The sequence below is a fragment of the Quercus lobata genome, chromosome 9 (genome assembly GCF_001633185.2).
Source record: "Quercus lobata isolate SW786 chromosome 9, ValleyOak3.0 Primary Assembly, whole genome shotgun sequence".
NCBI lineage: Eukaryota > Viridiplantae > Streptophyta > Magnoliopsida > Fagales > Fagaceae > Quercus > Quercus lobata.
Window position 1 is genome coordinate 25,182,536 of NC_044912.1, and position 18,280 is coordinate 25,200,815.

The window sequence follows — 18,280 nt, forward strand, 5'->3', positions numbered from 1 at the left end:
TTATCATCAATACCTAACAAAAAGCTTATCCCATCAACACTTATTAGTAACATTTTTCTCTTTCCAATTCTTGTAGTGCTAACATATAGCCATTTTAGGACAAGTGTCATGTTCATGTTGCATCTAGTGAATATAAACACTTGCAATCAATAAAAAGCTTCTTCGATCAACACCTATTAGTAACAATTTTGCAATAGGACCAACACATGGTTATTTTAGAACATATATTATGTCAAGTGCACATAAGCTAGCACTCTACAATCACTACTTTTACGGTCCTCACATAGAAATAGGTGTACTATATCCCACATATATCAAGGAAATGAGTTAGAAGTAATGAAGTTTACAAGATACTAGAGTAAAACTGTGTAAACTTTGTGTCACGATTGAGCTTGAACGTGATTTATAATCCACATCTTTTGGTCACACTACTCTTGGTAAATGATTAAGCAGAGTAACAATTGGATCGTTGTCAGATAAGAGCATCTTAGTGTTGAACAAAGTGAATACCATAAGACCAAGTAAAACTAAAACAGATATTGCCAATAGAAGAAGCATCAGGATGTGTGCAATGCTCCCTTTCACTTCTTGTGCATATTCTGTGGAAGCTAGAGCAAGGACAGTCAACGGGAATGAGTAAGCCCACCATGCCACGTTGAATTTTCTCATTGATCTCTTGAAAAGGTTGGGCCTGAAGACCTGAAACCACATAACCTCTACTTCACTTGTTACACTGAAAAAGAATGCAACTTACGAGTAGCTCCCAATATTGGACTACTTGGGATTTCGCACGAAAGAGAGAGTGATTTTGAAGCTTAAGATTGAAAGTAAGTCCTAATTATTCTAGAAGTACTTTCCAAAATGTGTTTCTAAACCCATGAACGGATGGAGCAGGTTCAGGCTAGTCATAAAATTAAAGAGTCATCTGATATCAATGCAGATTTTATTTTCATCAAACACTTTCAACAATATCATATATGAGTGATGTTAGAAATATATACTACAAATTTTACTAACTGATTTTTACAAATTGATATGTTCCTAATCACCCAAACAAAAAAAAAATGTAACATTCATTAATTTATTATTTTATTAAAATCCACTAATCACATTTGTAGCATCAATCAATTTATAAATTTTAAGTTATAAAATTTGTATTAACTTTCTCTTTATTTTATATCTATAATTAATATGGCAGATGTTATAATTTCTAAATTTAAAAATATTGTTTGAGTTAAAAGCTTGCATATGATCTTTGATAAATCTGATTCTAATTCCAAAAGCAGCTTATGAATTATGATCTAATTAATTTGGTCTAACTAGCTCGTTGGATGGTTTATCATAGGATTTGATTTGATAATAAAAAACAATCATTAAAAGTGGATGTCATAGTTAAATTAAAAAAATATCTCTAAACAAAATTTATATATCTAGGGGTTGAGTTCTATCTGAAGTGATTCATCCAAACTACTTGACTATTGTCATGACCGTAATTTTCAATGCAACCAATACATACCAGAGACGTAAAGAGGAAGAGCGAGAGGAAGAATAGCATCTTTGAAACAATATCAAAAGCCCCAGCTATGGACTCCCAAGCCAAGCTCGCCACACTCGGTGCTGCAAAGTACAAAAAGAAGACCGGACTCAACATCCCAGGCAGCTGAATCCCACCCGAAAATCGCTGGTAAAGAGTCACAAAAAGCACTAAATAGTGCACTATGCCTAAGGAAAACAAGAAAATAGAGGTTTCTTGCCACCCCATGTACGCAGCAGCTTGAGCTCCAACCAAGTTTCCGATGACTGATAATTGGCTAGTTGGATTTGCCACGGTTGGTAAGAACTTCTTGCCCTTTGTGAACCATTGGCCATAGATTTTTACATCAAGCACCACCAGAGGAATCACAAAAACCCACCAAAGGACTAAATAGGGGAAGGTTTTTGGAGCTATGAATGGTGCAGATTGAAGCAAAAGAAGCCAAGAAATCCATGGAGCGAATAGGTAGTTGACCCCTACGTTGTGCAAGAACTCTGTCTTCACTGTGTTAAAGTGAAACAAGCATTTCAAGAGGTAAAGCAGAGATAGTAAAACAAGTATAAACAGAGCCAGAGACCATAGTACGAGAAAAGGCGTTGGATGAAGGATGTGAAGCGCGTGACGTAGAATACTTGTGTCATTGCTTGGTCCATTTAGTGTCTTCCATAACAAAACTTGGCTACCTAGAGATAAGCTTATTCTGAAATACCCTGCATGAAATTTGGCCAGTATTGAGTTTAATGTGTTTAGCAATCGTTTCAGTATTATGATTGAGAGTACTGTTTGTTGATTATGGTTTGTGAAGGTTGTGGATGCCTCAACCACTACTTCAATGAGTTCAATCTCAGATTGAGATCCTCGGGTTGCCATAGGAGGATATTAGAGACTTAAAGAGTCATTGGAAACTTTAGTGAATGGTTTTAGGGTGTGGGAATTTATGCACACTAGGCTATTTTATATTTCATAAACTATAAAGTAAGCGAGGCGGAGAGAAAAGAACGTGTAAAAAATAATAAGAAATGTAGTGGTTAATATCACTCAAATGACGCAGTGCATGGGCTAGGTCAATGGGCATTAATATAAAGAGGTATTCTCAGCTGTCATGGTTGGAGTGTTGGAGCCAGTGACGGAACTACCTAGGGGCTGAGGGGGCCATGGCCCCCCTCAGCCTTTGAAAAAAAATTCTTTAATATATATATTAGCATAAACAATTTACTTTTGACTTTAAAATTAATATACTTGACCTCCCTTTCTCAAACAATTTACAAGCTGACCCATGAAACCAAAAATGAAAAAAAATTTCAAATCATTCCTTGTCTGGTTGTCCCAAGAATATCAAGAAAAACATTGAGCTAAACATTTGGACAATTTACAAATCCGGACAACAAAGAAAATTCACAGAACAATTCACATATTCAGATAATAATAAAAAAATAAAAAAAAAATCTTTGGACACAGTCTAAGTAAAAAAAAAAAAAAATTATAACAAATCAATTATAAATCCTAACAAAACAAATTACAAAAACCCAATAATTTTTACCTCTCATTTTGAGAGCTCTTTGTCCCTCTCAAATTACTCCACCCCATAGTTATAGAAACAACTCCTATGCTGCTAATTACTCCATCCACACACCAATTAGTGCTCCAGCAACTTGGATCAGTTGGTGTCTTTAACTCAACCCATGAAGAAAATTTATTTTTAAAAAAAGTTGCTGCTCTTTAACACAACCTGTGGAATTTTTTTTTTTTTTTGAATGATAGAATTTTATTAATTTTTAATATTTTATTAACTTTGGGACACACTTGGCATGCATGCATAAATGTAATACACATGTGAAACAACAATCTACTATTTTGTGCCTTACCTAAACTGCCCCCAGAGCATGTGTGTGATTAGTCAATTGGTAATAAACTTTGTGCCTTTGCTAAATTAATGTAGTGATTGGAAAAACTTTATTATTTACATTGTTGAAGACTCAAAGTTACCGTTCATTATCATGCAATTGTTTAACAGATCTCTTTTTCTTTTCTTTTTTTACTACTTTTTAAAAATGGAAATTTTAAAAGGAAAAGATCTCACATCTTTATGCTACCTCAACCTTAACGAAGTAATTATAAATAAAAAATTCCTTAATCAAGGCACCAATAATTGTCTCATCCTTTTTTTCGCTGAATATTAGTGCATGATGTTGATTAACCATTATTTTAGTTGTTTTATTAATGTAATACTAGAGATGGATTTGAACTTTTAACTATAGTTTTTTTTTTTTTTTAAGAATCTTTTATATATAGCATTATTAAGTTATTAGGTATAGAATTATGTGAAAAGAATAAATAGATTTTAAAAAAAAAATTATAACGTGGATAGAATAAAGAATTGGTCTAATCTCAATTAGATATTGAAAATATTAAGACATGCTAATTGACTTACTGAACTCTTGATTATAAATATCTATTATTGATTTTAAAAAATTAAAAAATTAATGTTAATAATACATCGTTGTCAACCTCTAGTATTAATATTCCAACTTTCTAAAATTCTTCAACAAAGAACTTTGGCCCCGCCTAAGTTTGAATCTTGGTTCCGTCCCTAGTTGGACCGGCTCAGTTTCTATCCGCCGAGCCTTTGATAGAGCCTTAGTGCTTGGTGCTTGGTGCTTGATGCTTGTGAGTTGTGACTTGTGATGTTTCTTCTGGTGCTTTGTAACGACCTTTTCAAGCCCAAAAAAAAAAAGAAAAAAGAAAGAACTTTTCCAGATGGAGTTTTTTATATTTTTATTCTGATTGGAGAATAGACATTTATTAGATACTTTTTTTTGTTGTAAATTATCAAATATAAACTAACAAATATTTCGATTAATTGAAACTACTACCACATACTATTTATTTATTAATTGAAATATATTTTGATCAACGTAATATTCTCAATTTATGGGTGCTAATTAACAGAGAAAAAGAAAGAGAGAGGAACAATTAAATGTAGGTACATACTAGATTATCAAAAAATGTAGGTACATACTACTAGGCTTCTTAAAGGTTTTTTTTTTTTTTTGAGTGAAGGTTGAGCATAGAGTGGTGTTGTTATTGCTTGATTGTGTGTGAAAGTTAGAAACAAAGTTTTGTCTTGCAGGAGAGTTATAAAAGACCAAGCTTGTCCAATGAATTAGTATGAAGACACCTTTGGGCGTATTGACATTTGAGTCGGTTTATGTTTAAGAGTTTTTGGTAAGAGTTGATGTGTGGTTGTAATTCCTATTATTAATAGAGAATTCTAGTTTGTATTGCCCATGTATTGTAATGCTAACTATTTTATTATTTTGTGTGTATTTCACAACAATTGATACAAGAGCTATCACAAAGCCTAACAAGATGGTATTAGCCTAAGAGGACAATGACAATATTCAGGAACCTTGCAGTTAGGTCAGTTGTCTGTCTTTAGTGTCTTCTGATATTTTTGATACATGAATGACTTTTTACACAAAAAAACAAGTGATTAGATTACGAATGTAGAATAGTACATAAATGAAATTATTATAAAAATAAGTCATCATCTTCTTTTTTTTTTTTCTCTGAGACTATATATGTTTACACGTGGTCGCACATCAAAGAACTCCCCGGCCCCAACCTGGGAGGCTGCTGAAGATTGAATATAATTTAATTACATGGTCATTAAATTACGAAGGTAGGCAAATTAAATCAATTATTATCTTTATATACATCATCAACAAATAAAAAATAGAAGCTTAAGTAATGCATGCTTGAATTAAGAAAAGATCAAATGCACGTAGCACATGCAATCGTAGAAAAATTATCATTATTTAATGAAATGACGGGCAAAGAAACCAAAATAAATTTAAACCAGTTAAAGAGAGTAGGTACTCATGAATTTTTAATTGGATAAACATAAACTCCATTTTTTAATTGGACCGTATATGTCAAGATCAAATCTCAAAAAAAAAAAAAAAAAAAGGTATATGTCAAGATCAAATGTTATTTGCTAGAATTGAAATCCCTTGAATCTTGGCTAAATATCCAGAAGTCAGATCAAATGGTTTGTATATTAATAACAATTGGCTCACTCCTCGCCAAATTTCAAACATATATATATATATATATATATATATTTTACAATTCCAACGAGTCTAACAAGTTTTCTGTCGGTGGCATGACAATTCCGCAGCGGTAGATTTAGTTAACTTTATCAAAACAGGGAAAGACTGGTGAGAAAATTGAACGTATTCTTATTAAAGAAAAGATTAATTTGTACAACTCTTTTTTTTTTTTTTAATATTCTAGAAAATAGAGCAATGGTGCCGAAAAGAAGAAACAGAAAAACTAGTTGAAATGGCAGCTGTTGCCTGTTGCACAGTAATAATTGTCATAAGTGAGAATAGCATGAATTTTTGCTTTAGAGACATGGATATCAGATATTCAAATTAATATGTAGAACTGAAATAATCTTTTTAAAACACAACTTATGTATAGCATGATGTCTGATACCCAAATTGATATATAAAACTGAAATAGTGTTTCTATAACACACATAAATTCTATTGAATTTTTGTCTTAAAGATATTCAAACCTTAAAAGTTTGAATGTCTAATATTTAAACTTATATGTAAAATTGAAATAGTCTTTCTAAGACATGATTTCTATATAACATGAATACTATTAAATCGTTGTCAAAGAGATCCAAACTAATATGTAAAACTAAAATAGTGTTTTTAAAACACGATTTCTACATAGTAAGAATTCTATTGAATTTTTTCTTTAGAGTAGATGACTAATATCCAAACTAATATATGTGTAGAACTGAAAATGTGTTTTTAAGATACAATTTTTAAATAAAATGAATAAGTTTGAATTTTTTTCCTATGTTTGATATCCAAATTCATATGTGAACTGAAATTGTGCTTCAAAGTCACACTTTTGGTATAAAATGAATACTATTTAATTTTTTCGTTAAAGATGTCCATTGATATCTAAACTGATATGTAGAATTGAAATAATGTTTCTAAGTGGTGATTTCTTTATAACATGAATTATATTGAATTTTTTTCTTAGAAATATCCAAATCTTAAAGGTATGGGTGCTTGATATCCAAATTGATATGTAGAATTGAAATCGTATTTCTAATACACATTTTTTGTATTGCATGATTATTATTGAATTTTTGTGTTAAAGAAATTCAAACCTTAGAGGTTTGGATGTATGATATCTAAAACTAAAATAGTCTTTCTAAAACACGATTTTCTATATAACATGAATTCCATTGAATTTTTGCCTTAGAGGTTTGGATGTCTGATATCCAAACCCTGGTATCCAAATATGTAGAACATAAATAGTATTTTGAAGACAAACTTTCTATACAGCATGAATTCTATTGAATTTTTGCCTTAGAGATTTCTATATAGCAAGAATTCTATTGAATAATTTAAACCTTAAAGTTTTGGATGTTTGATATTCGAACTTATATGTAGAACTAAGATTGAATTTTCGCCTTTGATTTTTGTTCTCATTGTTTCAAAATTTCTGATCCAGAAACCTAAAATTGAATTGAAATGCATGTAATTTTCCAAATCAAGGCGGAGAAAAGAGTGGATCTTACCTCGGATCTGAGAATGAAGAAGGTCGAATCAAGGAGAAGAGAATGTTGCCAGCAGTGGGAAGATCGGAGATTGGAGATCGACGGTAGTGGTGGTGGTGGTGAGGTGGGTGTAGGATAAGCAGGGAGGTGGGTGAAGGTTAAGAAGGGAAGGACCCCACCACAACTTGATTGAGAGGATAAGTTTCTAAAGAAAAAGATTTGATTGACAGTATAATTGTTTGTTAGATTAATCTTTTACCATATGATTTTGTTTTCTATTATTGATCTTATCATTAAATATTTACCCTCTATATCCAATATAATATATATTAGCAATGGAATTTCAAATTTAGTTAAAATTAAAATTTTGTTTTTAACTGTGATTTTGTGCCAAGTGTTATTGCAGTTAAATTTTACACATTCTAATTTTATGCTAAGGATTCATTCAAATTAAATTAAACTACACTTATGACACTTTTATGTTCAGGGATGTTTTGTTTTTTAATGTTGTGAGAAATCATGATCTCGATGATACCTTGGGTGTACGGATAGGCCATGAATAAATAGTTTATCAAAATTATGACTCAGTTGCTAATATTGTTCTTTGTTCCTCATAGATTGAGGATTTTACATTTATGTTACCACTTATTTAATGAAAAGAAAAAAAAAATGAAAAAAATACAACATTTACATTGATGTAAAACATAAGATATATTGAAAACTACAGCACATTGCTTCATAAATTCAACTTGTTTGAGTTTACAAATTCTGTAAGTATATTTGAATATTATGTTTGAAACCCTAATTTGATGCTTGCATCGCATGTTCAAGTTTGCATTCATGCCAAATCATCGAATAATGCCAATTTTGAAGAAACTTAGTGCAAAAAATTAGAATGTGCAAGAGACTATTTTGGTTTTAGGGTTTACCAACATGCATAGCTCTTTGCAAAGACAGGTTGACAATGGTTACTCAAATGTCAGATTGGAAATCCAATGAATTAAGTTTTTTTTTTTTTTTTTTTGAGAAACCAATGAATTAGTTTTTAAGTGTTTGTAATTTTGGGATAGTTCGGTATTATTTCAAGTGGGTGTGGAGGGCCTTAGGAACTTATAAATGATGTAACTCTTGCAGATAGTGTTGTTGCTCTGACATAAAGGATTTGTGGTCAACCTATTGTGTTTATAAAATATTCTTCAAGATCAACTCAATACGAAATAAATTGTAATTAAATCATATCTCATATTTCCTTCATATTATTTTGATTTCAATTTTTATTTTTATAATTAAACTACGCATCCGTTTGGGATGAGCTGAAAAATTCAGCTTATTTATACTTTTAGCTTATTTTTGCTACTATTCATGGGTTTCACTGCACTTTTTGATGCTATTCAAAAATCCTACTATACTATTCAGCTTATTTTTTAACATATTTTCTATATTTTCAACAAAAAATTTTTAGTTTCAGTTAAATAAACTATTTCCAAACAGACAAGTACATATAATATTTTCTACAATTTCTCAGATTGAACTTTTAACTATCAATGTTTTTAATTACATATATATATATATATATATATATATATATATATATATATATCATATTTAAATATGTTTCACTAAAAATTTGTTTGCCCATCATATATACTGGTTAGTGGTTAGGGACGTTGATTGAAAATGTTGTGTTATACTATTATGTCAGTTATATTAGGCTGTTTTGTACCGACATCTTACCAGTTTTTCACAAAGAAATTTTAAATCAATGGAAAAGTATTTTTCCTCGGTATAACTTCTAATAAAAGTGGTCCACTTCTTGAGTTAAATTTGACACGATAGGTTGTCACATGATGTTTAAATTATTGCTGGCATGTGTTGCAATATTATTTATCCTCAACATAAACATGATGCCAAATATTAAAGTCATTTTGATCAGACTAGCAATTTTGGAGTTTTAGGAATGCATATTGGACCGGTTAACGTTTGTTTGTTCAAACTTGCATATGGTGTTTGACAATACTCGGATTCATAATTTAGTTCCTGGTATATGTGTAGAATTCAGTTTGAGTTGCGCCCATCAAGAATTATAGAAGGCCCATTGTGCTACAAGAGCTCAAAAGAGTTTTTAACAGAAATTTCAGCCCATTTAGCAAAACTAGCATAGGGCTTTTAAGAGGTTGCCAAAAACATCTGGCTATTTACTTTGTTCTAAATATTACTCTAAAATTGTTTTTAAGATTGTTGAGGACAAATTTTTCACACTACATGACTTCATTTCATTGACGACCCGCACCATGTCAACACTATCATGGATTTTGGAAAAATCTCTTCTAAAACCCAAAAGAGCCCATATTTAGACAAAAAGGCGTCAAAGCTCATAGTTCAAGCTCATAGCATATCATCTCATTTTTTAGCTCATGATCCAAGCTCATGAGTCTCATCAGGGGAATTTTGGGAGTCGTGGTTTGGAGGGCCAAGAAGTATATTCAGTAAAACTCCAGTGGTTCAAAGTTGATAAAGGAAAACATGTTACTTGGCATGTCTTCCCCAATTCCCTGAACTTTGATCGGTCAGTGTGCAATAGGTAACATTTGGTAAGCCTCTCATATCACATAACACTTAAAACGATAAAACTCCTCATGCTCTTTACATAAAAATTAATGTCCATTATATAATATAAGTTTAGAAATGTAATTATATCATTTCATATTAATTATATTATTATCATCTAAATCAATTACAAACACATGGCTAAATATATATATATATATATATATGTAAGGACTCAATTTGTAACGATCCCAAATTGGTATTGGGTTCATACGTTAAAGGCTCAAACAATAAATTTGTAGAAAGTGGGCTGAAAGGCTAGGCCTTGGTCATCGGACGGTGGTTAATCGTGGTGTTTATGATGGACACACAGAGATGAGCTGCACTTGCCCAAGAAGATTTTCTCCTCGGCACAACCTGGGAGGCTCTGGTTCTTCACCATTGTCCCCCCCCTCCCTTTTGGCTTGCTTCCTTCTCCTTTTATACTAGCCTTTAGCCTCCCTCCAACGTCCACGTATAGGTTCAACTTTCTAGGGCTGATACTTGTCCTATCAGCCCATACCCAAAGTGGTTGGAGGTGGTTGTAAAAGCTGAAAAGTATTGCTCTGTCAGGCGCAGAGTACTTAATCGTAGTAATGGTAGCCCTTCCCTTGTCCTTTGTCACCACACTGTTCAGGGGTCCTTTCCCCATCAATGCAGAGGTGTTTAGCTTTTCCATGAACTGTTCCTATACCGTACTTGCCCTTTCTTCCACGAGCACTTTGGGATGCCGAGAACAGAATCGTCCTCGGCTATATCTCTAGGCCATTTGGACTTTCGTTGTATGTCCTCGGCAATATCCCTCCTCGGCTCTGGCCTTGGGCCCTAACGTAAAGTGGGCCGGGGTCACAAGTTCTCTGGCCCCACAATTAATATCTCATATCTAGCATTAAAATGCTCTCTTTACTCTCTAAGATTTAGTTAAAATACAAAATGACCATAATTACATTTCTAAAATTTCATCAAATATCAACTAACTAGTCTATTACTTACCAAAATTATATATGGACTAAACATATAATTTTTTCCAAGAGAGGAAACTTAGCCAAAAACACCTAAAACGGCTCCAGCGAAAGCTGCAACAATTTCTGCATAAGCTGTAACAACTCCAGCGGAAACTATAATAGCTTCTACAGAAGCTAAAACAGCTCCAGCAGGAGCTGTGACAACCCAAACAGAAGTTGCAAAAACTCCAACAGGTTGACACATACCCTAAAATGATGTCATTTGCCCATTAATGTCTAATCCTAGCAGCTGTGGTACCAAGAATAAGAGGATCCCATAAAAATTATCTTACCATCTTTAACCAAATTATGAATTTAATGCCAAGTTTTGTCCTTCAAGCAAAAGACGTGATTAGCCAGCTATGACAGCTATGATTGACAACTGTGACAGCAGCTCTATCAGCCTTAATGTCCCTAGCTTTCTTCTTTTGGCTAAAAACCAAAATCCCTCTAATGAGACCACTTATTTTGTCAAAGATTTTTCCTGATTTGCTAAGTTTTCCTTCAACTAGTTTTGATCTAGTTATATACTTTGGCTCTATATAAAGAGGACCAAGCTACACACTAAAGTGGCCCCTCTCGGATCTCCCTCTCTCATCCCCAATATTCTGAAATTTCACTTGGCTGCATATATCCCTAAACTCTTCCATACTTCTCTATCTCTCTTACAAGATCTCTCTTCATAGATAACAACACATCACACCCATTACATCACACCATTACACACTATCCATCTCTCCCACACTTCAATACTTTGAAATTTCATCATTTTGCTGCCCAAAAACACATATCCATCTCATTCTTTATTTCTCATACAAAATCTCTCTTCTTAGAAAGTAACACAACCCATGACATAACACAAAAACCACTCCAACAGCAGTTATAATCTCATCTATTTACTATATTTAACCTTCATATCATCTATCTCACAGTTCCATATATTTTACAAACACTTTCCTTATAAAATACCGATAAATACTCCCATATATCTTTAAAATTCATGTCTCACATAGTATATATATACAAGATCCATGTCCAACAAAGTATCTCATATAATTCCTATATATATTACAAACACCATATCTCACAAAATCTATATATTTCTTATCATCTCCACACATTTTAAAACATATCAAACACTCTTTCAAGAACTTATTGCTAAAAGCCCTTCTTATGAAAGACAAAAACTTTTAAAATTAAAAACCCTTCTTATGGAAGGCAATATCACTCATACTTGACTAAAAGACTAAAAGAGCATTACATGGGGAAAATCATTTAAGTGCATGATAAAGATGATGAACTTAACAAACCTATGCACATGGCTGGACATATTCTTTCTCCTTCCAGTTGCACCAATTTTTCCCTTTCAAACATGAAGTTACCATGAAAGGATTCACTTCATCATGATGCTGAAACGTTAAGTCTATTGATGTGATACGGCTAGAGTTGCAAAACATGAAGATAAGTCATCATATTTTTGTCTTCAAATTTATATTATTAAATATATTTTATTCATTATCATTATTTCACTCGACTAATGTTATTATGCTATTGGACTCCTTTTCTCATGTTGCTTAAATGTTAAAGTCCACTGATGTTATACGGTTGGAGCTACAAAATATGAAGAATATGAAGGTTATCAACTCATTAATGCTAAATGGCCAAAGCCACAAATCATATAAAGAATGAAGTGCTGCTATACAACTAGAGTCAGAAACATAAAAAAAATAGTTATTTTAATATCATCTCACTATTTAATAAACATTATCTCACTAATACTTCATTAATGAACATACATATTAATTAATCGATCTACCATCATCGTATATATATTATTTGGACATAAACCACCCTTGGACACATAGTATTTGGACATGGACCATTGCCGGACATACCTTATTATGTTGAACATGAATTATGAACCTCAACTAGACATGGACTATTGGACTCATCCAATTGTTGGACATTAGACACCTAATTAAACACTTTCTAATATTGGACATCACTTAATAAACATAATAATAACGTATCAACTCACCATTTAATCAAAGCTATCATGCTAAGTATATTATTTATTTATTTCAACCATTATCATAATTCTAAGACTTTGGGTTTTATCTATTTTGTAGGTTTAAAAATACACTAGAAAGCCATTGGTCTATGCGGCCCAATGTCAAGTTCTGGGTTGACCTCCCCAAAACAAATCCGGACCTAGCAAAGTCACACATCCAAAGGCACGTGGCTACGCGCAAAAAACCGCCCCCGACAGAGATTGAAATTAAAAAGTTGTTTTTATGATTTTTTTTCAAAATAAAAATGTGTTTGGAAAAGATTTGTTTGAAAACAATTTTTAGAAAACAAAAATACAAAAACAATGGTAAAAATAATAAATAATAAAAAACTCAAAAACATTTTTCTCTTTACCATCAATACCTAACAAAAAGCTTATCCCATCAACACCTATATTAGTAACATTTTTTTCCAAATTTTTTTAATAGGACTAACATATAACCATTTTAGGACGTCTCATGTTCGTGTTCTATCTAGTGAATATAAACACTCTGCAATCAATAAAAAGCTTCTTCGATCAACACTTATTAGTAACAATTTTGCCATAGGACCGACACATGGTTATTTTAGAACATGTATTGTGTCAAGTGCACATAAGCACTCTACAATCACTACTTTTATGGTCCTCACATAGAAATAGGTGTACTATATTCCACATATATCAAGGAAATGAGTTAGAAGTAATGAAGTTTACAAGATACTAGAGTTAAACTGTGTAAACTTTGTGTCACGATTGAGCTTGAATGTGATTTATAATCCACATCTTTTGGACACACTGCTCTTGGTAAATGATTAAGCAGAGTAACGATTGGATCGTTGTCAGATAAGAGCATCTTAGTGTTGAACAAAGTGAATACCATAAGACCAAGTAAAACTAAAACAAATATTGCCAATAGAAGAAACATCAGGATGTGTGCAATGCTCCCTTTCACTTCTTGTGCATATTCTGTGGAAGCTAGAGCAAGGACAGTCAACGGGAATGAGTAAGCCCACCATGCCCACATTGAATCTTCTCATTGATTTCTTGAAAAGATTAATTTGGCCTGAAAACCTGAAACCACATAACCTCTATTTCACTTGTTACACTGTAAAAGAATGCAACTCACAAGTAGCTTCCAATTTATATGTATGCAGAGAGAGTGATTTTGAAGCTTGAGACTGGCCGTAGTAAGTACTTTCCAAAACGTGTTTCTAAAGTCTAAACCCATGAACGGATTTGGAGCAGATTCGGGCTAGTCATAAAAGAGTCATATTATATCAAACACTTTCAACAAGGCTGATATATATATATATATATATATCTCTAAATTGAGGATCCTCTATTTGGGATCCTCAATTTAGATGCCCAAAATATCCTCAAATTCATCCATTTCTAAGACTTAAATCATAGATTTAGACATGTATGTAAGGACAATTTTTGGAGCTCAAGCCCGAACCGTATGGAATCCTGGTCCAAAAAGCCCAATACAATGAATTTTGTAGAGTATGGGTCAAAGAACTAGGTCTAGATAAGTTGAGCAATGGCTTGCATGAAATTAAGGAATAAACAGACAAGAATAAAAACTATTATGATCAAAGGACCTTCTGTCCGAGGAGACTTAGAATTTTATTTATAAATATAGATCACCCCATTAGGGTTCTTTTGCATGCTACCATCTTCTCTTCCTCTTTTTTTGCCTCTTACTTCATGGGGGCTTCTCTACATTATATAGGCTCTTTCTAATCATCTGGGCCTTACACTTGTTGATCATCTGGACTTTCACTTGAGCACCCATCCCATCAGACACTCCTTTCAGTCCTTTGTGAGTTGTGGCAGCCAAGGTAACACTGTTCAGGGGTCTTTTCCACATTAATGCGGTTAGAAAAGTAGCTGCAATGCATTTAATGTGGTGGTGGCAACTTTTCCTTAGATATTTTGAGTTTTCTTTTCTTTCTCGTGTTCAGGGGGCGTACTTCAACCACTTGAATATACACTTGGTCTGGCTTTGTCGTGTCCGAGGAGATGTTCCTCCTCGGACTTTCTTCCCTTTGTCTCCCAATGATGAGGCTTGTAAAGTTGATCACCTAAGTTATGTTTCTCTCCTCGGACAAGGCCCAAGGCCCAATACATTATTTTGGGCCATAGTCCCCACAATGTAAAATTAGTAATTTAAAAACTCCCAATTTTTAGCTAAATTTTAAATAAATAAATAAACTATTTTTTCTCTCACATCCACATTTCTCTCTCATGTCAGTTGTCAAGTGCTAATACAACTTCTTCTTTTTGAAAATAAATAAATAAATAAATAAAACTACCTTTTTTTTTTTCCACAAAAGTACCATTTTTTTATCACTAAATTTTTTTTTCCCACCTTTACATTTCTCTCTTATGTTAATAGTCAAGTACTAATATAACTTCTTCTTAAAATAAAAAATAAAATAAAATTGCCATGAGTAAAACGTGTAAAGCCTAAAAATAAAAATAAAAAGCCTTATCGTACACGGGAAGATAAGGCTAGTGTGTGTGTCTATATATATATATATATATATATATATATATCTTTTTAAGTAATGCTATGAATATTACAAATTTTACTAACTAAATTTTATAAACTAAGATGTCACTAATGAAAAAAAAAAGTTATGACATTTATTAATCATATTCATTGACACATCAATTTAAAAATTTTATGTTGTATTAGCTTTCTTTTATATATATTTGATAATGAATATTGCCGATGTTATAAATTTTAAAATCTAAGGACCTGTTTAGTACATGTGTTTAAGATACAATTTTTAAATAACATGAATAAGTTTGAATTTTTTTCCTATGTTTGATATCTAAATTCATATGTGAACTAAAATTGTGCTTCAAAGACCCAATTTTTGTATAAAATGAATACTATTTGATTTTTTCCTTAAAGATGTTCATTGATATCCAAACTGATATGTAAAACTAAAATAGTGTTTCTAAGACGTGATTTATTTATAACATGAATTATATTAAATTTTTTTCTTAGAAATATCCAAATCTTAAAGGTTTGGATGCCTGGTATTCAAATTGATATGTAGAACTAATATAGTCTTTTTAATGCACAATTTTTGTATAGCATGATTATTATTGAATTTTTGCATTAGATATATTCAAACCTAGCTTAAAGGTTTGGATGTATGATATCTAAAACTAAAATAGTTTTTCTAAGACACGATTTTCTATATAACATGAATTCCATTGAATTTTTGCCTTAGAGGTTTGGATGTCTGATATCCAAACCCTGATATCCAATTAACTGATATGTAGAACATAAATAGTATTTTTAAGACACAATTTCTATATAGCATGAATTCTATTGAATTTTTGCCGTAGAGATTTCTATATAGCATGAATTGTATTGAATTATCTAAACTTTAAAGGTTTCGATGTTTGATATTTGAACTGATATGTAGAACTAAAATTGGATTTTTAAGACATGATTTATATATAGTATGAGTTTTATTGAATTTTTGCCTTAGAGATATCCAAACCAATAAGTAGAACTTTAAGATGCAATTTCTAAATAACATGAATAATATTGAATTTGTGCCTTGAAGGTGTGTTTGATATCCAAACTTATATATGAATTGAAATTGTGTTTCTTAGAGACAAGATTTCGATACAAATGAATACTATCAAAAATTTTGTCTTAAAGATATCCAAACTTTAAAGGTTTGGATGTCTAATATGTAGAGTTGATATAGTGTCTCTAAAACACAATTTCTATATAGTGTGATTATTATTGAATTTTTGCCACTTGTCCACATGTAGGCTTCAATGCACTAGAGTACTGAAGCTAACCCTTACCCTTGAAGTTATCTATTCTTCAGTTTTTCTTTTCCTTCAGCTTTTCAAACTGCTATTTAAAACACTGATGAAATGTAATGGGTGTTTGGATTACTTTATTGTTATGTTAATAGACCATTTTACTTTTATAGGAAATATAAATGGGAAATGTTAACTAATGCCTAAGGGCATTAGTTTAGAAACTATTTTTAGAAATATTTTATTGGAAAAGTAATAAAACAATAGATGCTACTAATAGTTTTTTATATTTCTTATAAAAGTGAGTCAAAAATTTTTTATTGTAATTTATTAACAGTTACCCTAAAACATTCGTTAACACGTTTGGATATAAATAACTCTCAAAACGGTTATTTTTTTTTTTTTTAACTTTAACTATAAAAAAAATTCCTAATCCCTAAACCCTTAGACATGACACCCAAAAAAAAAACCCTTAGACATCCATTAAGAGAAGTAATTAAGCTGCACACAGCTAGCTTTTCAAAGTTGTGAATAGACAAGTTTCAAAAAAAAAAAAAAAAAAAAAGTTGATGACATTACTTTCGATGCTGAACAACGTTAATATCTTCAAAATATTCGTACGAGTAAGCGTTGTAGCCGAAGCATTAGGACCCCCATTTATGCCTCAAGTCAAGAAACGAGCCCTCTGCGTGCAATGAAAAAACCAGAGGATATTACGGCTGACAACCGTGAGCTAGGGGCCTTCACAAATCATGTCTTGAATAGAATAGAAATATGTGACATATATAGGGCAATCAACCCCTACCTACGGTGCCCTATTCCCGTGCCTCGAGCTATGATTTTTATTACAGACTTATTATGAGTCTGGCGTAATCATGTGAATTATCAAAAGGATGAAACTTCTAATAATTATTGATGTGGAAAAAACATTTATTTTTCTCACTTAATTTGTGTTAGAAATATATACTAATTAGTGGTATTAAAAATATTATTATATAAGTCTTATAAAAATCATATTTATTATATATTGAAATGGTACAAATCATAATAAAATTTATAGTAACTTAAAAAATATTATGGCTATATCAATGATTCAATTAAATCAAACTTGATATTAATTAATGGATTATGATGCATTACTTCCAAATTATGAATATCCTAGAACCTGAAACACTTTGTTGTCCCATGGCATCATATATATCATGTACTGAAACCTAAAGGGTTAGTGTTGTGATACTTGATCTAAATTTGCTTAGAAAGAAAAATAAATAGTGGTAAAGGAAGAAATAAGCAAATGTGATGTATAAAGAACCTACTCATCCAAAGCAAAAGAGAAAGGCTAAAGTGCAAAACCCACATTTTAAGTTTCTTCAAAATTCATTTCAGTCTTTTTTTTTTTTTTTCAGTACTTTAAATTTTAAATTTATTTAGTTAAGTCCTTTACATAAACTTTTGTTAAAATTTTTTGAAAAAAAAAAAACTAGAAAATATTCTTCAATCATTAATTGAATTTTTCTATCTAAAATTTTAGGAAAATTAACCACAATATATATATATATATATATTACATATTTAGGTACAAGTTTATCTTTAGAAATTTTTTTATAAAAAATGAAAAAGTGGTTAAATTTTTTGACAATTTTTTTCAAATTTTCATAAATTGTCTCTTAAAATAAATAATTAATGTATGCTCACATTAGGGTATATACATTAATTAACCG

At 31.4% G+C, this 18,280-nt stretch overlaps 1 protein-coding gene across 1 annotated transcript; it reads right to left on the reverse strand.

Moving 5' to 3' along the window:
- Window positions 1–423: 423 nt before the first annotated feature.
- LOC115961458 (S-type anion channel SLAH1-like) lies at window positions 424–5,626 on the reverse strand (the record flags this gene model as incomplete). The annotated part of the gene is made up of 3 exons (XM_031080439.1): window positions 424–699; window positions 1,517–2,269; window positions 5,594–5,626. Coding segments are annotated over 3 exons (1,062 nt in total), but the record flags the coding sequence as incomplete, so codon positions are not given.
- Window positions 5,627–18,280: the final 12,654 nt, after the last annotated feature.